The sequence below is a fragment of the Thamnophis sirtalis genome, unplaced genomic scaffold, assembly GCF_051295495.1.
Source record: "Thamnophis sirtalis isolate CommonGarterSnake01/CBP01778 unplaced genomic scaffold, rThaSir2_p1.2 scaffold_8, whole genome shotgun sequence".
NCBI lineage: Eukaryota > Metazoa > Chordata > Lepidosauria > Squamata > Natricidae > Thamnophis > Thamnophis sirtalis.
The window spans coordinates 12,868,583-12,892,625 of record NW_028261388.1 but is presented as its reverse complement, the minus strand read 5'-3'; the positions used below and the strand labels follow the sequence as shown (position 1 = coordinate 12,892,625).

Sequence of the window (24,043 nt, the reverse complement as noted above, 5' to 3'; positions counted from 1 at the left end):
TCTCTCTCTCTTAGCCCAATCCACTTCAGAGGGTTGTTGTTGTGGGGGAAAAATATAAGGAGGAAGGTGTAGTTATATATGTTTGCTACCTTGAATGGTTTATAAAAATAATAACTGTGGTATATAAATTTTAAAAATAAAAAAATCACCATTGTCATCTGAATCACACTGGAACCTTTGTGTTCCTACAACCCTGCCTTGGTTTAGAACAGAGCAAAAATTTTTCGAGCTTTAACTTTCTTCTTGCTTTTTTTTTCTTTTTCCACTATTACCCATTTGTCTTTATCAGCCTTATTTCCTCTTCACTAAAAAAAAACGTGATTACAAAAAAGAAATATATAGAGGTGATAGGGAAGAGTCTTTTTCTTGGAAGATTTAAAGACGCAAGTTTCTCTGTCTTTGTTAATGATTTTTTTTAAATTGAAGACATTTTAAAACATCTTCAATTTTTTTTAAAAAAAAATCATTAACAAAGAGAGAGAAACGTTCTTCTTTAAATCTTCCAAGAAAAAGACTCTTCCCTATCACCTCTCTCTATATATTTTTTGTAATCAAGTATTTTTAGTTTGGCTTCTCTTTTTTTACTGCAGTAGGAAGAACCTCGTTTGTCAGCAGTTTTTCAGCATGGTTAAATAAAGACTTATTGGCAAACTCCATTGGACTGTTTGATAATGACCCAACTTTTTTTTTTTAAAAAAAAGAATGACCTAACACACCCTGCTGGGTTGTATTGAAACTTTAGTTCAGCCAGAATCAAAAGTACCAGACAATGGCTGCTTTCAGATACGTAAAGGTCCTTTGTAAGGCACTGAAAAGCCCAAATTAATATTTGAAAAGAGTATTGCTAATTCCTTTCTCCTGTTCTTATATAGATACGGCCCTATATTTTAATGACTTCGTTGTCTCTGAATCTGCCTGCATAACCAAACTGTTTTACTGATTAAACAAATGTGTAAGCTTGAATAGGTGTCCAACAATCAATTACAATATAATTACTAGGGTCTGCTGTGGGGGTGGGTGGTAGAGGGGGAGAGGAGGAGGAGGAGACGGCAGCAAAAAAGAAAAGAAAAAATGGAGGCTGTGAGCAAACAAATTCCTGCTCTTTTTCTATGTGCAACCCAGCAGCCATTTTAATTTACTTTATGCCCACAACACCTCCCACACCCTCCTGATAGTTACAACTATGTTTGCGTTGCTTGATTTAACTGCTCTTTTTAATCTGATTTGTGCATATATTCCTGAAAGCCTTTTTCTTATTATTAATGGAGACAATCACATTTTTTCAAAAGCAGAATGATCTATACCCATGATGGCGAACCTATGGAATGCGTGGCACAGGTGGCACGCAGAGCCCTCTCGGCGGGCGCGCAAGCCATCGCCTCAGTTCAGCTCCAACGTGCATGAACGCACGCTTCCCACCAGCCAGCTAATTTTTTGGTCTCTGCTGTGCGGGAGGGCGGGCGCATGTGGGCGCATGACAGATAGAGGAAATATTGTGTAACACAAGATTAGCTTTACTAGGGACTAGAATAGAGGCAGACACAAGAAATAGGGGGAATACAATACAATAGCAGAGTTGGAAGGGACCTTGGAGATCTTCTAGTCCAACCCCCTGCCCAGGCAGGAAACCCTACACTATTTCAGACAAATGGCTATCCAACATCTTCTTAAAGACTTCCAGTGTTGGGGCATTCACAACTTCTGGAGGCAAGTTGTTCCACTGATTAATTATTCTAACTGTCAGGAAATTTCCCAGAGGCATTTTTTTTTCCTGTTTTCCTCCTCAAAAGCTAGGTGCGTCTTATAGTCCGGATCATTTTATAGTCCGAAAAATACAGTATACAAGCATGATTTAAATAAATAATAATATCATTACTACTTGCATTCAAATGAATGATACCCAGATGCCCCACTATTCATGTATTGATATTAATGTATATATTTTTTTAAAAAAATATTTTTTTTAAAAAAAAAAGCAATTGAAAATTAAATAATTAGAGGGGAAAGTGTAATTTTCCAGAATCAAGAGCAATGAATAAATTCCACTTCTCCGGTTCCCTGTCCAATTTGAAATCCTCCAGGGATACTGAATGCTTGTCTTCCAGCTACAACAGACTCCCCCCCCCCCGCCCCCGGGGTTTGGCAGCTGAGGCCATTATCCCACTAAAGGTAGGGGTGGCCTTGGAGCATTTATGTACCTAGATCTCATCTTTGCCAGATGAGATGCCTGAACACAGCTTGTGTCTCACCATCTCATTTGCGAGCGAGGCTCGTTAGAAGGGGTAAAGTAGTAAAGAAAATATATACAAAATGTTTTATCGTTGGCATTTATCACCAACAAGATTGGCTAAAATGTACCCAAACATGAAGCCAACCTGCTGGAAGTGTAAAAAAATACTAGGGACTTATTATCACATATGGTCGACCTGCCCAGAAACACAAAAATATTGGACAAAAATTTGGAAATGGGTGCAAGAAATTACAGGAGAACAGATAAAATTACAAACCCGAAATCTTTCTACTGGGAATAATCAAAGGGAAATATACAGAGAAAATTAAGTGCATATTAACACATCTGCTAACTACAGCTAGAATAGCATTTGCCCAATGCTGGAAACAAAATAATACCCCCTCGGATGAATTAGTGATTAAAAAAAACTTTGGATTGTGCAGAGATGGACAAATTAACACTGAAATTAAAAGAGAAAGAAGAGTCGGAATATTATGAAATTTGGAACAATTGGTACCAATGGCTGCAAAACAAGAATAAAATTAATTAAGCCAAAAAAAACAATATATATATAAATATATATATAGAACTGTGTATAAAGGTGTGTAAATATAGAAGCGAAATATTATATACATGTACAGGTATGATGATATAACAATGTTGATATAATGACTGTAAGGTGTTGTAGAAGGGAAAAAATAATTTAAACAAATCTGCTAAAAAAAAAAGAAGGGTAAAATAGAAGGAACATTAACTGTAATGTGATAAAGGGAGGTTTGGGGTTTGTTTTTTTTTTAAAAAAAAACTTCTGCGGCCTCCGGTCTTGCTCCGCCAATCTCATTAATCTCAGTGGCTTCCATTTTTGTAAGCAAGGAAGCAAAAAAAAAACACCCCAAACCCCCCCACCCTTGAAAGGATTAGGTAGACCTCCCGAGTTGATTCCAAAAGCTGTGTGCGAGATCTTCTGGCTGCTTGTGTTTTCACAGATGTAGTTTGCAAATGGCCAGACCCACCAAGAAAGATTATCACCTCGCTATTTACTCTTCTTTGAGGGAGAAACTGTGGGAAGTTGACACATGTTGCCATGTGTCAGGAAAAAAAGGGAATATGGTGCGCAAAAAATGCAGATCCGTGGATTTGGCAAATGCTTCCTCTGCTGCTAACGGAGAAGGAATCTTTAATTCTCTGCTAGCTTTTTGCCCTGTTTTTGCCTCACAGATTCTAGTGACGGATTTCAGAATAAAATCAAATGGCTTGACTGGTGTTTATACTTCGCCAGTGTTGAGAGAAGCGTGCAGAGACGGTGAATGAGGGTTTACAAGAGTTTATTTAGCGTCCGTTCAAAGTTACAACGGCACTGAAAAAAAGTGACTTATGACCGTTTGTTTTGCAGTCTTACGACCTTTGCAAGCATTCCGGGTGGTTCACTTGATCGAAATTCAGACGCTTGGCAACTGGTTCATATTTATGACCGTTGCTGTATCCCAAGGTCACGTGATTACCCTATGCGTCCTTTCTTGCCACAGTTGTTAAGTGAATCCCTGCAGTTGTTAAGTCAGTAACACGGTTGTTAAGTGAATCTGGGCTTCCCCATTGACTTTTGTCAAGAGTTTTGGCAGTGTGGCTATTATTATGAGATAAACACAGCACACAGAGTCTTTAGACAATTAATAGTGGTTTATATATACTCGTGATGGAGAACCTATGGCACGCGTGGCTCAGGTGGCACGCAGAGCCATATCTGAGGGCATGTGAGGCATTTTCCTATGTCAGCTCAAGCGCGTATGTGCATGGTGGCCAGCTGATTTTCAGGCTTCCAGAGGGTGGGGGAGGCCTGTTTTTGTCCAGGAAAGCCTCCGGAGCCTGTGGATGGTGAAAAACTGGCCCAACGGAAGTTCAGAAATGAACTTCTGGTAGGCCCGTTGGGCCATTTTTCGCCCTCCTAGGCTTCAGGAGGCTTTCCTGGAGCCTGGGGAGGGTGAAAAATGGACCTACTGGCCACAGTAGTCAGGAAATGTGCTGTTTCCAGCCTCCAGAGGGCCTGGGGGGGGAGGCAATTTTCACCCTCCCCAGGCTCCAAGAATGCCATGCATGCATGCGTGGGGGGAAGCGGAGGGGTCATGCACGCATGCGCATGTGGGCGCAATGGGTGGCATTTAATTGTGGGTGTGGGCATGCACGTGTGCACGAGAGCATGCACCCACACTCTTTTGGCACCCGAGGAAAAAAAGGTTCACCATCACTGATTATATATATATATATATATATATATGTATGTATGTATGTATGTATGTATGTATGTATGTATGTATGTATGTATGTATATATGTATATATGTATATATGTATATATGTATATATGTATATATGTGTGTATATATATATATATATATATATATATATACACACACACACACATACATACATACACACACATAGATACATACATACATACATACACATAGATACATACATACATACATACATACATACATACATACATACATATATATATATATATATATATATATAGACAAAAACATGGAGATAAATTCCTTACGACTCTTGCTTGTCAGGAGGTCGCAAAAGCCGATCACACGATCCCGTGCGTAAGATCTGCTTTGTTATAAAAATAAAATACAATACTGTAGTATTCATGGATGTAGGAAACTAGTGTCTTTTTCTTTTTTTTAAAAAAGGTGCTTGCTACAACTCTATTCTCAGCTATGCCAGCTTTCGATACAGAGACGCAGAGTTATATTTTAAATGGCAACGTATTTCATAATATATTCATCTACTAGCAAAAGTCGTACAGCTGAGAAAACAATATATATTCTGCTACAGAAATAGCTTCGTTTTGACCAGACTGCTCCGATAACAGCACTCCTTAATGTTAACAAAGAGAAAGTGCATTTACATTAATCCCTTCTTCCTATTCATCCCCCCTCAAACTTTATCTTCATAAGCCTGATGTTTACCAGAATATGGGCAAAATTGGGAGGGAGGAAACTTTTCAGAGTAAATGCTGGATTTCTGTGAGGGCAATCTGGCCTATAATTGTTGAAATGTGTATTCAGGAAAACCATCTTGTGCCTGAAGTCAATTTTACAAGCTTTCTTTTGGTCAAAAATGACAGACTTCATTGAGTTGGGTTTTGCGTCGCTGTGTCCACCCTGCGTTTTGAATTTCTCCGTTAATTGGTAGCCAATGAATCCCATTTTCTTAAAGCTGGCTTGAAGAAATCTCAGCTCTGTTACATTTTATTTGTGTGACAGGCACCGGAAGAAGGTTGTTTCCCCAGAAAATGGTTTCATTTGTTCGGTTAGTCATGCTGATTCCGCATTCCACAATCGGCCCGCAAAATTGGAAAGTATTTTTATTTGGATGTGGTGTGGAGGATCAAGGGAATTGGGAAATGAAAAACGGGGACAAAAATCATTGTCTCCTTTTCTCCCCATTAGCTGGGACACACTTTATTTGGTGATATCTGTGGGGAGAGGCTAGTAAAAATCAAGATGGCACTTGTTGTTCAGTTACTAGGTTGTGTCCGATTCTTTGCGACCCCCATGTCGCAACACCGGGTTCCCATGTCCTCCACTGTCCCAGAATTTATCCAAATTTATGTTCATTGCATCCAACATCATCATTTAACTACCCCATAATCCCTTGTGGGGTGATGTCTGGGCAACTGAATGAAACTAGCAGAATGCTTACTGGCCAGATGCTCTTCCTGTTGCCAATGCAGAGTTTTGTTCAGCCGATATATTCTCAGTGCGCCCAGAGAGAGAAATATCTGCCTCTACCTAGGATCGAACTCACAGCCTCCTGATTGTGAGGTGAGAGCAATACCTCTAGGCCCCCACACCACTCATGTTCGTTGCATTGATGACACTCTCTGACTATCTCATCCTCTCCCATCCCTTTCTCCTTTTGCCTTCCATCTTTCCCAACATCACAAATCCTCTCTTCTCATTTGGTAGCTAAAGTACAAATAGTCTTCCACTCACAACAGCTTATTTCAACAGTTCAACATATGAGGAACGGTTACAGGAACTGGGTATGTCTAGTTTAATGAAAAGAAGGACTAGGGGAGACATGATAGCAGTCTTCCGATATCTCAGGGGTTGCCACAAAGAAGAGGGAGTCAAGCTGTTCTCCAAAGCACGCAAGGGTAGAACAAGAAGCAATGGGTGGAAACTAATCAAGGAGAGAAGCAACCTAGAATTGAGGAGAAATTTCCTGACAGTTAGAACAATTAATCAGTGGAACAGCTTGCCTCCAGAAGTTGTGAATGCTCCAACACTGGATGTTTTTAAGAAGATGTTGGATAGCCATTTGTCTGGATCGGTATAGGGCTTCCTGCCTAGGCAGAGGGTTGGACTAGAAGACCTCCAAGGTCCCTTCCAACTCTGCTATTGTATTGTATTTAGTGACCAGCATTTATGTAGCATCTCCATGGTCACATGATCAAAATTCAGATGCTTGGCAACTAGTTCATATTTATAACCGTTGGCAATGTCCCAGGGTCACACAATCCCCTTTTGCGACTTTCTGACAAGCAAAGTCAAGAGCCGAGGTGGCTCAGTGGTTAGGGTGCAGTACTGCAGGCCACTTCAGCTGACTGTTATCTGCAGTTCAGCGGTTCTAATCTCACCGGCTCAAGGTTGACTCAGCCTTCCATCCTTCCAAGGTGGGTGAAATGAGGACCTGGATTGTTGGGGGCGATATGCTGACTCTGTAAACCGCTTAGAGAGGGCTGAAAGCCCTATGAAGCGGTATATAAGTCTAACTGCTATTGCTATTGCTAAAGTCAATATGGAAGACAGATTCACTTAACGACCGTGTGACTAACTGCAGTGATTCACTTAACAAATGTCGCAAGAAAGGTTGTAAAATGGGGCGAAACTCGCTTAACAAAGTGTCTCGTTTAACAACAGAAATTTTAGGCTCAATTGTGATCATAAATCGAGGGCTGCCTGAATTTGAGCTTCAGCCTCAGTATCTGTCCTTCCAAAGGAGAGTCTGGGTTGGTTTCCTTTAGGATTGATTCATTTGATCTCCTTGCCTTCCAAGGATGTCAATATGTCAGCTGTAGACACAGAAAAGCGGGGTGAAGCTGTCAGAGGGAAGAAAGGGGGTAGGGAGGAGGAGGAGGAGAGAGGGAGAAGAAAGTGATGGATAAGGTACAAATAGGGTGTATGGAGAGCAGAAGAGCCAACAATTGTTTTGGGGAATTGACGGCAAGATCAATTGATGTAAACATTTAATAATACAATACGGTGTTGGCTATGTAATAGTATGCATGTGGTTGTGTGTTATGAAAATGGAAAAATAAAAAAAAACTTTATTAAAGAAAAGAAAAACAGGATGAAGCTTTACAGTTCATATCTTGATTATTATTATTTTTTGACACCTCTACCCATGGAGACTTCCGGTAGGGAGAAAGAGACAGAATCTTTACCAAAAAATACAGGAAGTTCTCGACTTATTAACAGTTTGTTTCGTGACTGTTCAAAGATACAACGGGGGGGGGGGGGGGGAAATGACACAACCGTTGCAACATCCTCATGGTCGGGTGATCAAAAATCAGATGCTTGGCAGGGGGGTTCATATTTATGAAGGTTGTCCAGGATCACGCAATCCACTTTTGCAAGATTCTGACAAGCAAAGTCAGTGGGGAAGCCAGGTTCACTTAACGACCCTGTGACTAATGCTCGTTATTCTGTGGCAAGGAAGGCCACGTAGAATGGGGCAAAACTCATTTAGCAACATACATTTTGGTCTCAAATGTGGTTGTAAGTTGAAGACTAGGTGTTAGCTGTTGTGAATCCCTTCAAAGAACGGCTGGCGCAGCTTACTGCATTAAATTTTCATAGCTGCCCATCTCTACTTGTCTGGAATGATAGAGGGCAGTGAGGGCGAATCTTTTAGACGCCCAGTGCCCAAACTGCGCATGTGCAGCACATCCAAACTGAAAGATGTGTGTGCACACATGAATGCAAGCCCGCACAGATATGCGCGTGGACATGCACGCAGACATGCAGGAATTTGTGCATGTGCAAACACGCACACGCAAGTACAGACATGCGCGCATGCGCAGCAGAGACCCAGAAACCAGCTGGCCGGTGGGAGGTGGAGCATCCCAACACTGGCAGCGCAGCAAGTAGTAAAATCTTTTTCTTTCATGAGCTTCTATTTCGTCATTTGCACAAAAACTGAAGCTCACAAAAGAAACCCCACGGAGATCTGACCTGGGACAGTGGCATGCGTGCCAGCAGAGAGGGGTGTGCATGCCACCTCTGGCACATGTGCCATAGCTCATCATCATGGATATAGGGTATCCCGCTTGTACAAAGGGTTAGACTAGAAGACCTCCCAGGTCCCTTCCAACTCAGTTATTCTTGGGTTGTATTTTTCAAAATGTTCATTAAATGTTAATCTCCTTTTTGATTTTGCATTGGGTCCTTCAGCTAGGCGTATAAACACTTACCTGACTTTTATAATAAAGAGAATTATATTTAATCATTCATGTCTTAACCGCAGCTAGAATTGTATTTGCACAACATTGGAAAAGTGTAGAGATTCCTATTGATGAGAAGGTGATAAGGAGAGTATTAGAATGTGCAGAAATAAGCAGATTAACATTAGCAATTAAGGAGATAGAGCAAACTGAATATCATATGATTTATATGATTTGGGAAGTATTTTCTCTCCAATGGAGTTTGGAAATGAAGAAAGCTAAAAAAATAAGTAGATAATACACTTAGAGATATAAATAAGATGAAAACTGTTAGTATATGTATGATGAGAATAATGATGTTTAATGTTGATATGATATTATTACTAGAAGATATTAAGAAGAAAAATTGAGAGTTCCATAAAGTTTAAATGCTCAATACCTATTATAATACTAAACTTAGGGAGATAATGTTAATATGAATGTGAAACATGTTGTAAAAGAGGAACGATGTTGCACAAAGATGTTTGTACCCAGAGGACACACTGCTTAAGGAAAGAGGGAATGTTTATTTTTGTGACTAAAAAATAATAAAACTCTTTTTTAAAAAAAGAATTAAGCACCCTTTCCAAAGAAACGGCTAAAAACTGTCTGCTTTGCAAAGATTAGGCACCCCAAAATGAAAAACTAACGGATGTAGACTACTGATTTCTGAAAGTTTTGCATCAAAGAAAAAGTGACCTACTGTATATGAAAAAAACCAAAAAGAAATCTAGATAATTTGGGTTTACTTGGATTTTCTTTCTTAATTGGTGGACAGATGACAAGCGTTTAGAAAAACCCGTATTTCATCTTATCTGGGCTGAGAACAAATTTAAAAAGATCTATTTCCTCCATCCCTGTTTTTGTCCCAATTTCCTGTCCCTTTATTCATTTAGTCACATGCAACTGACCCCATTTACGCTTCCTTTGGGAGAATGGAAAGACATTTAAAGGGGGCTCACAATTCACAAGAAAGATGAGTCAAAGAAGAAGAGACCGACATTATAAATAAACAAATTATTTTACTGTACCATTCTAGTAGAGAATAACAGAGTTGGAAGAGACCTTGGAAGTCTTCTAGTCCAATCCCCTGCCTAGGCAGAAAACCCTACACCACTTCAGACAAATGGTTATCCAACATCTTCTTAGAAACATCCAGTGTTGGAGCATTCACAACTTCTGGAGGCAAATTGTTCCACTTGTCAGGAAATTTCTCCTTAGTTCTAAGTTGCTTCTTTCCTAGATTCGTTTCCACCCATTGCTTCCTGTTCTGCCCTCAGGTGCTTTGGAGAACAATTTGATTCCCCCTTATTTCCGGCAACCTCTGAGATATTGGAACACTACTATCATGTCTCCCCGAGTCCTTCTTTTCATTAAACTAGAAATACCCAGTTCCTGCTTCACATGTTTTAGCCTCCAGTCCCCTAATCATCTTTGTTGCTCTTCTCCGCACTCTTTCTAGAGTCTCCACATCCTTTTTACATCGTGGCGACCAAAACTGAATGCAGTATTCCAAATGTGGCCTTACCAGGGCTTTATAAAGTGGTATTAACACTTCACATAATCTTGATTCTATCCCTCTGTTTATGCAGCCTAGAACTGTGTTGGCTTTTTGTTTCTGTTTCGCTCTTCTTCTTTTTTCAGGAAAAAAACATGCAAATTTAAAGAAAGTGAGTTCCATTTTAAATGTTGTGTGGGTGTCTGCAAGTAAAGGAGTGAAAGATAGAGAAGTGTTTACATATAAACAAACAATCAAAATAGTTCCCCAAACAGCAATTCTGCTCAGCGTACATCACAAATTCATTTTTTTTTAATTAAAGGGGTTTTATAATGATTTTTTGGGTAGGAAAAATCCTCTTTGGAAAAAATCCAGTTCCATTGCAACCCAAGGATATTGTTTTAGTGGGGAAATATAACAACCACATTGGGAGGAATAGGATCCTACCTGTGAGGAGCACTTGTTCCTTGGCGACAAGTTTTACATCAGTAACTATAGCAACTCTCCATATTCCCATGTTCAGAACAATTTGTGCCAAAGTGAAAACAACGTCCAGCTACCAATTATTGATGTTTCATAGTCCAACCAAGCGACCAAAAAATTATTCTGAACTTGGAAGCACCAATAACCTTTTAAACAGGCAAGAGTTGGGAATAATATAATAATATAATAATATAATATAATATAATAATAACAACAGCAGCAGCAGCATACTAAAAAGCAGAGATATCACCGTACCAACAAAAGTGTGTATAGTCCAGGCTCTGGTTTTCCCAGTTGCAATGTATGGCTGTGAAAGTTGGGCCATAAGAAAGGCTGAGCGCCAAAGAATGGAGGCCTTTGAACTCTGGTGCTGGAGAAGACTCCTGCGAGTCCCTTGGACTACAAGGCAATCAAACTGGTCAGTCCTAGAGGAGATCAACCCTGACTGCTCTTTAGAAGGCCAGATCCAGAAGATGAAACTCAAATACTTTGGCCACCTAATCAGAAGGAAGGACTCCCTGGGGAAGAGCCACGTGCTGGGAAAGACTGAGGGCAAAAGAAGAAGGGAACGACAGAGAATGAGGTGGCTGGATGGAGTCACCGAAGTAGTCGGCATGAGCTTAAATGGACTCCAGAGGATGGTAGAGGACAGGAAGGCCTGGAGGAACATTGTTCATGGGGTTGCGATGGGTCAGACATGACTTCGTGACTAACAGCAACAATAAGAGAGGGAAGGCTATCTGAAATAGATAAAAATGAGAAAAAGAATGGATACTCTTGGGTCCTAATAGTCAGCTTGCAAATTTTAGACATTTAGAAAGAGATTCTAGAAAGAGTGGAGTCAAACAATTCTCCAAAGCACCTGAGGGCAGGACAAGAAGCAATGGGTGGAAACTAATCAAGGAGAGAAGCAACTTAGAACTGAGGAGAAATTTCCTGACAGTTAGAACAACTAATCAGTGAAACAGTTTGTCTCCAGAAGTTGTGAATGCCCCAATACTGGAAGTCTTTAAGAAGATGTTGGATAGTCATTTGTCTGAAATGGTATAGGGTTTCCTGCCTAGGCAGGGGGTTGGACTAGAAGACCTCCAAGGTCCCTTCCAGCTTTGTTACTCTAAATCAGTGGTGGGTTGAAGACGGTACGCCCCGGTATGTGCGTACCGGTGCCTGCCGGAAGCAGCAGCCGCCATACCGGAACGGTGCTATGGAGGGCCTGCCCACCCACCCTTGTTCCTTACCTGAAGGAAACAGGCCATTTACGGACGCACAGTGTACAGCGCCCGTGTGACGCTCCACTGAGCAGCTGGAGCGTGGCAGGCAGTGGTTGCGCGCGCAGCGCACGTACCTGTGGTGCATGCCTGGCTTCCGTTGCAGCGTACCGGGTGCAACGGGAGCCGAAACCCACTACTGCTCTAAATGCTTCTAAATTCTAAGTCCAATCCACCTCACAAGGGTATAGTTGTGTGTAAAATAGGAGAAGGAAGGAATATTAAGTATATGTGCTGCCTTGACTTATTTATTAAAATCATAAAGACATACAAATATTTTATATTATATTATATTATATTATATTATTATATATATTATATTATATTATATTATATTATATTATATTATATTATATTATATTATTATATTATATTATATTATATTATATTATATTACATTACATTACATTACATTACATTACATTACATTACATTACATTACATTACATTACATTACATTACATTATATTATATTATATTATATTATATTATTATGTAATGCAATGCAATGCAATATAGCCTAAATTCAGACTATACAGCAGTCCGAAAACTGTATATTTTCAATTTCCTCTTAGGGGAAAAAACATCTATCAATTGGCTTGAGGGAATATCCCAATATTTATACTTTTAAACTCGTAAATGCAGATCCTTACATTATCCCACTGTTGTGCATACACTGCTTTTTACCACCCTTGTTTTAATCTGCCGAGGTGGCGCAGTGGGTAGAGTGCAGTATTGCAGGCCACTTCAGCTGACTGCTAGTTCAGCAGTTCAGTGGTTCAAATCTCACCGGCTCAGGGTTGACTCAGCCTTCCATCCTTCTGAAGTGGGTAAAATGAGAACCCAGATTGTGGGGGCGATATGCTGACTCTGTAAACTGCTTAGAGAGGGCTGAAAGCCCTATGGAGCGGTATATAAGTCTAACTGCTATTGCTATTGCTATTTAATTACAGCCATTTTTTTTCTGAAAAATGGCAAGCGGTATCATATACGACTTATCCAGATCCTCCTCTGTAAAGCCTTAAAATATTGTGTCAATTGCCTTCCACTGCCCCCATCTTCTTTCTTTCATCAAATGACAAAGAACGAACGTATCCATTTATCCAGGTATTTTGAATGCAAAGCGGTTCAGTACCAAAGATTCTTCAGAAGAATTTTCCAAAATGATCATACACAGAGAAAGCCCACATAAAACAGATTTCAAGGGGTGGGAGGTTGTGTGAAAAAAAAAAAATCCTAAGCAACATAAACATAGAGCTGCATCATCTGAATTTTATCCATATGTGAGCAATTCAGCGGGCATAGTAAAAATTATATGTTTAGATTACTACCTCAAAATAAGAAATCAAGCATGCATTTTCCACCACCCAGGGGGCGTTGAACCGCATATGTACAGATAACATTTGGATGTGCGGTTTGTAAGTGTGCATGTGGGCACATGGCAAGCATCCCCCAGGTGAGAGGCGAGGAGTTGTACTTACTCACTGCTGGAGAAGGACATCCAATTCATCTAATAAGAAAACATTGATGGGTTATCTTCAGAATTACTACGCAAAGGAACTGCTCACGCGTTACCCCCAAGCAAACAATTGTCTCAATCATGAGTAGACATAATTGGAATATTGAGTTCACTCACAAAATGGCTACTCCAGGAGAGTTTACTATTCAGAAATTGGATGCCACAAAAACAAAACAAAAAAATCCATTTCCAGAAGATGAAATAATCCTATTTACAGTTAGTCCTCGACTTAACAACCGCAACTGAGCCCAAACTTTCTGTTGCTAAGTGAGACATTTGTTAAATGAGTTTTACCCCATTTCTTGCCGCAGTTGTTAAGTGAATCACTGCAGTTGTTGAGTTCGTCACATGGTTATTAAATGAATCTGGATTCCCTATTGACCTTGCTTGTCAGAAGGAGGCAAAGGGCGAGAACATGATCTTGGGACCTCGGCAACCGTCATAAATATGAATCAGCTGCCAAGTGTCTGAATTTTGATTGCATGATGGTGGGGATACAGCAATTGTGGTCATAATTCAGTTTTTCAGTGCTGTTGGAATTTTGAACGGTCACTAAATGAACTTTTGTAATTCAAGGACTCAGTGTAAAACAAACTCCGTGGAGGATTTGTAGAATACACTTCTTTTCCATCATCCCCTCCAACTAGATAACTCTTCTCCAATTACTCTTCTTGTTTATCTGGGAAGATGGACACACTCAGAGGTGGGCTGCAGCCAGTTTGGATCAGTTCGTGTGAACCGGTAGTACGCCCGCCCAGGCACTAGCTTGTCCTACTTCTCTCACTCTCTGGCTTTGTTCCTCACCTGCTCTACTCACTGCGGCTGCCTGAGAAGATTTGCTGTGCATTTGAAGCCGTGCAAAAACGAGGAAGATGCGTGCACACCAGAGGTTGGTTGCTCCCGGTTTGGCCCGGTTTAGCTGAACCGGTACTGGCATTTTTGCCTGGGTCGCAGAACCGGCAGCGTCCCAGGGTTGCCACGCCCCTGAGCCGGTTCCCTCGCCACTGCTGATGTCACTGCTATGTTGTTTTGTAGTGATCGCGCATGTGCAGTTCACTGTAAATTGTTCTGCGCATGTGCAAAGAATAATTTACATTGAACTGTGTATGCATGCGAAGCGAAGGGCGCCCATGCAAAAGGCGCGCAAAGCGAACCAGTAGTAAAACCAGCAGCACCCCACCCCTGGTGTGCGTGCGCTCACATTTCCGGCAAATCAGTTGTGAACATATGTGCAGCCCTCCTCTGGATGCACTTCCAAACAGTGCGGTTACACAATAGTGCAATTGTGTTGTCTAAGGAGGCTGTGTGAGGCTGGTGTAGCTCCACAGTAGAAGCCATATGCACAGGATACTTGCCTAATCACAAAATGGATTCCGAAATGATGAGGTCAGCCCCCCCAAAATTAATAAGTTTGCTACTCTCTGCAAACTCCTTTATCCCTCCAGATATTTTCTACCATCCTTATTTTTCTGGTTTCCAAGCAGGTTTTCACAAGCAGCAGATCCATTATTTTGATTTCCAGAAGTGCTTTTGGGGTTTCAGAGTCATTCGTGTGTGTGAGAGAGAGATGATGATGATGCTCAAGGCTCACCCTTTACTGTGCAGATATGTGTGTTGTATTTGTGCTGATAAATATTTGGGCATACCAGGGGTTGTGACACTAAATACATGTATATGTGCATGTGTATGTGCATATATATAATTTTGATATAAAGGATTTTCTAAAGACATGTCAAGCAGGACAGAGAGCCTCGCAGGCAACAGGGAAGCTTTCAGCGAATCTATATGAGAATCTGCCCGGAATGTTAACTGGAGTTATTCCATCCAGACTACAAAAATCTGATAACCATTAGATTGCAGCTAAGAGGTACATAATGTTGGCACAATAATGTGGCAGAGTTAAATAATGGAGGGACGCGGTGGCTCAGTGGCTAAGACACTGAGCTTGTCGATCAAAAAGGTCGGCAGCTAGAATCCCTAGCGCCGCTTAACGGAATGAGCTCCCGTTACTTGTCCCAGCTTCTGCCAACTTAGCAGTTCGAAAGCATGTAAAATGCAAGTAGAAAAATAGGAACCACCTTTGGTGGGAAAGTAACAGCGTTCCATGTGCATTTGGCGTTTAGTCATGCTGGCCACATGACCATGGAGACGTTTTCAGACAGCGCTGGCTCTTCAGCTTTAAAATGGAATTGAGCACTGTCCCCCAGAGTCAGGAACGACTAGCATGCATGTGCGAAGGAAACCTTCACCTTTACCTAAATAATGGATGGGTGACTTCAAGTAACTAATTCAAAATGTGGGAATTGAATCAGGCGGCTGCTCTTCCGGTTTCTGGCATGTGCAAGTGCACTGGCCACCTGGTCTTCTAGTTTCTCGCGTCCATGCGTATGCAAAGACCAGTGGGCCGGTGCGCATGCACAGGCCAGAAACTGGAAGAACAGCCACCTGGTGCGCATGCACGTGCCGGGAAGATGATTTTCCGGTTTCCGGCACGTGCATGAACGCTGACCAGCTGGTCTTCATGAACTGGCTGATGCGCATGCTGGAAACCGGAAGAGCAGCCGCCCAGTGCATGCATGCTCACTGGGCGGCTGCTCTTCCAGTTTCCGGTGCTCCCGCCTGCGCACACCATGCATGCTCTCATTTCAGCAACCGGAAAGGAAACTCCAGATTGCCCACAATTGTCAGACTGGGCTGGGGAAGCTGTTTGAGTTTACATCTCATACACAAGATGACAAATAAAATGTAAGCAGGTTCATCCCTTCCTTCCTTCCTTCCCTCATTCCAGTGGTGAAATACCAGTTCTGTGGGCATGGTGTTGCTTGGTGGGCGTGGCTTGGTGGCGTGGCAAGGGAAGGATACTGGAAAACCTCCATTCCCTCCTCAGTCCAGGGGAAGGATACTGTAAAATCTCCATTTCTTCCCCACTCCAGTGGAAAGATACTGTAAAATCCCCGTTCCCTCCCCACTCCAGGGGAAGGATGCTGCAAAATCTCCATTCCCTCCCCTCTCCAGGGGAAGGATACTGCAAAATTTCCATTCCCACCCCACTCTGAGGCCAACCGGAGGTAGCATTTGTTTTCCGCTAACGTTTCTCCAAAACCTGTCAGAACCTGCTGGATTTCACCCCTGCCTCCCTCTCTGGTTTTGCTTACATCACTCTGGCTTCATATCCCCCCTTAATCTACGTTGACATTAATTTCTGTCGATTTAGCAGCAAAGGGTTGTTAATTTATTCCTGGTTTGAGAGGGTCTGAGACCAAGAAGGGAGTAGTTCTCCGGGTTGAATGAGCCAGAAGGAAAACACTTCTACAATACAAACACGGAGTACTCCTTATTTGTTTCGCCCAAAGTCATGAATGCTTTGTCCTGATTAACAGCTTTGACCTATTTATAGCTTGAACTGTTCTGGGTCGACTATTGTGCCTCTTAGATATTCTGTACTGCGCATAATATTTTCAAACCCAACTGCCGGCGTTATTTCTCTAGCAGACATCATCGCTGCTTGCCAGCCACTGAAATCAAAACCAGGGTGATATTTTTGAAAGCAGCACTTTGCCGAGATTATGGAAACTGATCTTTTGTGTCTGCAATTCAATTTGGGTGGAGAGTGGGGGGGAGAGGCACCCTCCCCCTCCTTAATTTACTACAGTGTATCAAGGGAACGTCAATCCAATTATTCTTCCAGTGAAGGTCATTAACCGATCAAAATTAAGTCAATGTTTGCAAAGTCTTTCTTTCTTTCTTTCTTTCTTTCTTTCTTTCTTTCTTTCTTTCTTTCTTTCCTTTTATCGAACCAGCATCAGGGTGGGGAGGAAGAGCTTTGGAAGCAAGTGATAAAGTCATGTATTATATATCTTAATCATCTCGCTGGCGAAAGGTCCAGTTTTCTGGAGCTAAAATGGATTCATTATAGTCGCCCTCCCTTCTCACCCGCCCAGTTTCTTGGAGAGGCTGCCAAACGTTAATTCCCAAGCTAAGCCATTTAATTTTGTTTGTTTAATTTGAAACAAAATTATCCTTCTGCCAAAGTTGTGGGGAGAATGTACTTTGTAATTTTTTACAGGAGAGGAGTGGGCAAAATACTTTGTCCAATACATTGCATTCAGAGCCAAGGGAAATTACTCTAAGGCAGTTGCAATATTTCTCAAGCAAAACCTTCGTCTTGATTTTTGAATGGAGGAGAACTCAAGAAGGTGACCAAGGTTGGCCAAATCCTACCGTTGACTACCGTATTTTTCGGAGTATAAGACATACCTTTCCCCCCCCCCAAAAGGGGGTGAAAATCTGGGTGTGTCTTATACACTGAATACAGCATTTTTGGCCTCCCGAAATCCCGCTCCCTTTGCAAGAATGGATGTGCATAGGCTTCAGGAGACCTGCAAAGTGCTCCTGGGGGCTGGGGAGGGCAAAAACAAATGAAAAATAGGCCATTTTTTGCCCGTTTTTGCCCCCCGACACCAAGAACACTTTGAGGCCTCTCAAATTCTCTGCATGCCCTGTTTTTCACAAAAAAACAAGGCTTGCAGAGTGCAAAAACTTTTTTAAAATTTACTTCCTCAAAATCATGGTCCGTCTTATACTTCGCTGCATTTTATAGTCTGAAAAATATGATAATTTAAATTTAATAAATTAACGTGATAGATCCGTGATGGCATGTGCCCCGGAAATAGCACACAGAGCCATCTCTCCGGGCACGCAAGCCATTGCTCTTCCGGCTTCTGGTGCGTCAGCCAGTTTGTCTTCACGTGCACAGGAGCGCCAAAAACTGGAAGAGCGGCTGCCCGCTGCACATGTGCAAGCCGGGAAGATGATCTTCCAGTTCGCAGCGTGCACATGTGTGCTGGTCTTCCAATTTCTGGCTCACATGCGCGTGCAAAGACCAGTGTGCAAAGAAACCAGAAGATCATCTTCCTGGTGCATGGATGCGTAATGGGTGGCTGCTTACTTGGTGCCAAAAAGGTTCGCCAACACTGTGATAGATGGTCCTTCATTTATTTTTCCTTCAATCACATGAAAAAAATCACCATTTCAGCTGAACACCCTAACTTTTGGCAGGGAACTCAAAATGATGTATCCAGTGGTGAAATTCAATTTTTTTTACTACCGTTTCTGTGGGTGTGGCTTAGTGGGCGTGGCAGGGGAAGGATACTGCAAAATCTCCATTCCCTCCCCACTCCAGGGGAAGGATACTACAAAATCCCTGTTCCCACCACATTCTGGGTCCAGCCAGAGGTGGCATTTGCTGGTTCTCTGAACTACTCAAAATTTCCACTATCAATTCTCCAAACTACTCAAAATTTCCACTACTGGTTCTCCGAACTACTCAAAATTTCCACTACCGGTTCCCCAAACTACTCAAAATTTCCGCTACCCGTTCTCCAGAACCTGTCAGAACCTGCTGGGTTTCACCTCTGGATGTACCCCTCATTCATTATTTCATGGAAAGCTTTTCAGCGGGTGAAGAGGACTGAATTGAACAGGGATGTTAATAGGCAGACATATAACCAGAATGATGACAAGAAAACAGGTTAGTGGGTCTCAATAATTCCCAAATCTTTGCATCAACTCTAAGCAGGATCTTGAGCTGCTGTTCTTTTAATCTCCATCATCATTGTCTCCGTCTCTCCATGCGCGTGAAACCATACCCTGGGGAGATTTAAAAACAATTTGGGGGCCTGAGAGACAGCAGTGAAAGCAGAAGATCCATAACCATGGTTGGATGAATTGTGATTGATATTGTTATTTTTCAAATCTTAGTCCTGAGATTTGGAAGAGATGCTGTTTGGTTTTGATCACAAATTAACAATGAACTCTGGGAAGATTACAAATGGGATGCCATGGTAAGACTTCTGTGGCTCAGAAGCATCCTCATTGGACAGAAAGAATCCTTGCCTTAGAACAGTGGTAACCAATTAGTGGTCCCTGGACCACGAGAAAGTTTTGGTGGTCCGCAGAAAAATTATTTGCATTGTTTATATTGCACTAAATCAGGAGTCCTCAAACTATGGTCCCTGGGACAGATACGTGCAATGAACGTTTGTGTTGCTGCAGAGAGTGTCCCCCTTCGGGGTCTTTTTGTGCGGGTTGGGGAAATTCCAACATGGGGTCTGCTTCAGCCTCCCTGTGCGGGGCTTTGGACGAAGGTTGGAGGGAAGTGCCGTTGGTGGTGAAGAGCCGGAGGGCCTTATTCCAGTGGGACTGCAACATGGCCTGGAACTGGCTGACCATCTCAGCCCATTGAGCCTCCAGGTGCCAGTACCTGGCTTTGAACTCCCACAGGTCTTCCCTCTGCTTGGAAACCCTATGCTCGTAGTCCTCAGTGAGGTGCTTCTGCTGAGCCTCCTTCTCGGTCAGATCCAATTTGAACCGAGCCAGCTGTTCTGCCAACTCTTTCTCATGGTAGTTCCTTAGCTCCAACAACTGCTTCCTGTTGGAGCCCTAAGGAGCTCGGGTGGGCAGACGAGGAGTGGCTGGGAGGGAAGGGGTGAGTAGAGGCCGGTGAGGCTCCCCTCAATGGGAATGACACAGAGGTGGATTGCCAATTTCTTTACTACTGGTTCTGCTGCGCTCCTGCGCATACTTCTGCACATGTGGAGAAGCGTCCGGGTGGGTAAGCGGAGCCTCCCGCTGCCATTACTACTGGTTTGGCCGAACCGGCAGCAACCCACCTCTGGAGTGACCTCAAGTTGGCCATGCCCATCCGGTTACGTTAGCACCTTGCCTTGTTCTTACTATCAATAAGAACAAGGTTTCATTGTTGTATCCTACCAATTTAAAAATATGGCTACATTATCCACTTTGGGAAAATAGTAGAATCAAATTACAAGGTTCACATTGTTGAATACCCAATAAATATTTTATGAATGGCCTTTACCGTTATTTATCTATAGGCAATAAAGACGTTTTAGTCATCCTCCCTCCAACTGTAAATATTTATATAACATTTCTGTTTTAGGATAATATTCTATGTATCTGAAATGGACATGTTGTAATAATTATGTTGGTCTTTCAGATGCCATTGTTTTTAGTCATTTTTGTGGCAGTGGGCAGTCCTGACTAATTTTGTAGAAATTGCATTTTTTTAAAAACACTCCAGCTAAAGAATCCTTTTCTCTTCTTCTTCTTCTTTCAGCTCCAGGGTTCCTTGAAGAGAAAATTGGTGGTCAATCTGACACCAGGAAATAATAAGAGATCGAATGGCATTGCTGACAACACTTTCCTGGACATTAAGAGAATCCGAGGTGGGGATAACAACCTTTCCATGGGACGTGGTCAGTGTGGCAACAGTTGCCCAAACCCATCAGTATTGGGATCATTCTCCGTTGGCCAAGGTGCTCCGAGGAAAATGGACAACTCAACCAGCAACAGTCATGCTGGTGCAAACGGGATGTTCAACATGACTCTAAAAGAGGTCAAAAAGGAACCTGGGGAGACCATCTCTTGTAGCAAACATATGGATGGTCAGACGTCCCAGAACAGTGTTTATCCTAACCAATATGGGGAAGACACAGGGGAACAGTTGATGGACCCAGAACTTCAGGAGCTATTCAACGAACTGAGTAATATTTCTGTGCCCCCCATGAGCGACCTTGAGTTAGAGAACATGATAAATGCCACCATCAAGCAAGACGAGCCATTCAACATTGACATCGGTCAGCAGATCCAGAGAGGGCCTCCTGCCCCATCATCTTCCCTGCAGGTGGACAAAATGGTGATCAAGCAAGAGTATTCACCGGGGTTGAGCCAAGCTTCAGTGGGATCCCCTCAGATGAGGCCTCCTTCTACAGACTCGGCTTACACCATGCCTGGTGCTGCTATGTCCACCTCGTCTCCCATTCCTTCAGTACCTCAGACTCAGACGCCTCCTTCTCAAGGGACATCGGTCCCCACTCGGCCGCTGGCCAACTGGCAGGAGGTTTCTCATGCCCAACAGTTAAAACAAATAGCAGCCAACAGGCAACAGCATGCCCTGATTCAGCAGTGCCAACAAAGTCAATCCGCCACATCCTGGCCTGGTTTGTCATCTACGGAACCGTCTTCTGGATCCTTTGTGCAGGAGAAGATGTCTAGTCCGTCCTTCCACCAGCAGCAGCAACAGTTCAGCCCACAAAATTCCGCAATGTCCAGCATCCCAGTCAATGGGACTCCATCCAAAGGCATGAACAGTTACTCCTACCGGCCCAACTCCATGCCCCAGGGAAGTTCTGTCAACATGGCAATGCCCCGAAAGCCTCAAGACATCCCCAGAAATTACGTCGGCAACAATCAGGTGTCGCTGGAGGAATCTCAGAACAGCATCAAGCCTTTGTTTCATTTCACCTCGGAGCAAGCCAACAAGCAGATCTCTTCTGGCTTGGGAGCTCCAAATAAACCTTCTCTTCTCCACTATGCACAGCAGCCTCCCCAACAGTTGTCTAACTCAGCGGTTCAGCCACAGACTTCGCAGCAGCAGCAGCCGCATTCTGCCCAACCTCAGCATCTCCAAAGGCCCCCCAACGTACCCTTGGCTTTACAGCAAAAGATCCTGCTCCAGAAAATGTTGCAGAACCAACCCGGTGCAGCGCTGCAGTTCCTGGGCCCACAGAATCAGATGGTAAGATTTTCCTCCGATACTTTTCTTTTCTCACCCGTCGTGTCGAGGGTCAGTATGGAAATCTTTTCAAATGTGGAAAACTCGCATGATGCGTTACTCGTTGTCTGCCCTGCTTCCTTTCAGGTTCTGGGCAACAAGAATGGTTGAAAACAGGCGTGAGATTCATTTTTTTTTTACTACCGATTGTGTGGGTGTGGCTTGGTGGTGGGATCCTGTGACAGAGTGGGCGTGGCCTACTTGATGTGATTAATGGTCACGCCCACTCGGTCACATGCTCCCATCACTACCAAGCCCTACGAACCCCCGGAACCCACACCTGTGCATGTGTGCTAATGTGGGCATGCACGGACATGCCCATGCGCAAATGTGTGCGTAGCAAAGACCCAAAGACCAGCTGGCCAGTGGGAGACAGGGCATCCCCGCACCGGCAGCATGGCAAGATCTTTTTCTTTTGAGAGCTTCTGTTTCGTCATTTGCAGGGAAACAGAAGCTCGCGAAAGAAACACCATGGCAATCTGACCTGAGGCGATGGTATATATGTCAGCAACAGGGGTGGGTTCCTGCCAGTTCTAACCTCTTCTATAGAAGAGGTTCCACAAATCTACAGTGCCCTTTAAACCCGGTTCCAGCTCCCTTCCCCCGCCCGTCCACATATCATCAAGATGAAGAGCGAGAGGAGGAATTCTGGGAGTTGAAGTCCACAAGTCTTAAACCTGTCAAGTTTGAACACCCCTGAGGGTTTTTTTTCTAAAGGGTTAGGGGTGCAAGGGTCTTGTAACTTGACAGCTTTAAGACTTGCGTGCTTCAAATGCCAGTTTCTGAGCCATTTTGGTTGCTAAGCAAGAGCTTTGTTAAGTGGGTTTCACCACATTTTACAAGTTGGCCATGCCCACCCAGTCACATGACTGGCAAGCCACTCCCACCCGGTCACATGGCCGACAAACCATTCCCACCCGGTCACATGGCCAGCAAGCCACTCCCAAAAAGCAGGCCAGACCTACAGAAGAGGTTCAAAAAAAATTTGAAACCCACCACTGGTCAGCAGAGAAGACTCTGCGTGCCACTTCTGGTACTTTTGTGCCATAGGTTCACCATAGGTTCACCATCGTCTAAGATAACTCACCATGGTCAACCTGTTGCCGTCAACTCATTGTGGGACAATTTTCTGTGGGACAACTTAATGCGAGATAACTGTACTCTAGACCTGTTCCTCTCTTAATATTAGCAATATTATTGATATTGGTAATAATAACATAGTTATCCTGCGTTGATTGTCCCCCCCCAAAAAAACCACCCTGTGAGGTGATTTGGCTGAGTCAAAGGGATTGGCCCAAAGTCACGCACTGGCCTTCATGCCTAAAGCAGGATGAGAACTCACCGTCGCCTGCCGATTGATCCAAAGTCACTCACCTGGCTTTCATGCCTAAGGCGGGACTAGAACTCAAAGTCTCCTGGTGATTGGTCCAAAGTCACCCAGCCATCTTTCATGGCAAAGATGGTACTAGCACTCACAATCACCTGGTTTTAGATCGCAACCCAGTTTGGTGAGGTGATTAAGGCCTCAGGCTGGAGGCCATGAGTTCCAGTCCTGCTTTAATCATGAAACCAGCAAGGTATCGGTGAGTGATTCACTCTATGTTCTAGGAAGGAGACAGTGACAAACCATTTCCCAAATCTTGGCAGGAAAACTGCAAAAAGAAAAAGTCCAGGCAGACTCCAGGAATGAACGATGACTCAAAGGCCCACAGCTCCCCAAAATTTTTCTTAATGATGAGAACAGCCGTGCAAAGCGTAAGCTTATTTTGCTTGCTTACAAGGCTACAGCAAGTATAGCAATTTGATGACCATAACATTCCTTTCTAGTCTGGGTCCTCTCAGTTTTCCTCCAGCCCACTACCAGGAAATTACAAAGAGAGGACTACTGTAAGTCTGATCAGGAAAACAGGACCAT

At 43.1% G+C, this 24,043-nt stretch overlaps 1 protein-coding gene across 1 annotated transcript in view; it reads left to right on the top strand.

The window, feature by feature from the left end:
- MAML2 (mastermind like transcriptional coactivator 2) overlaps positions 1-24,043 on the top strand; it is a 215,452-nt gene that overhangs the window by 138,528 nt on the left and 52,881 nt on the right. The window contains exon 2 of the mRNA XM_087721120.1: positions 20,632-22,092. Coding sequence (XP_087577246.1) covers positions 20,632-22,092 — 1,461 coding nt within the window. The remainder of the gene's footprint in view (positions 1-20,631; positions 22,093-24,043) is intronic.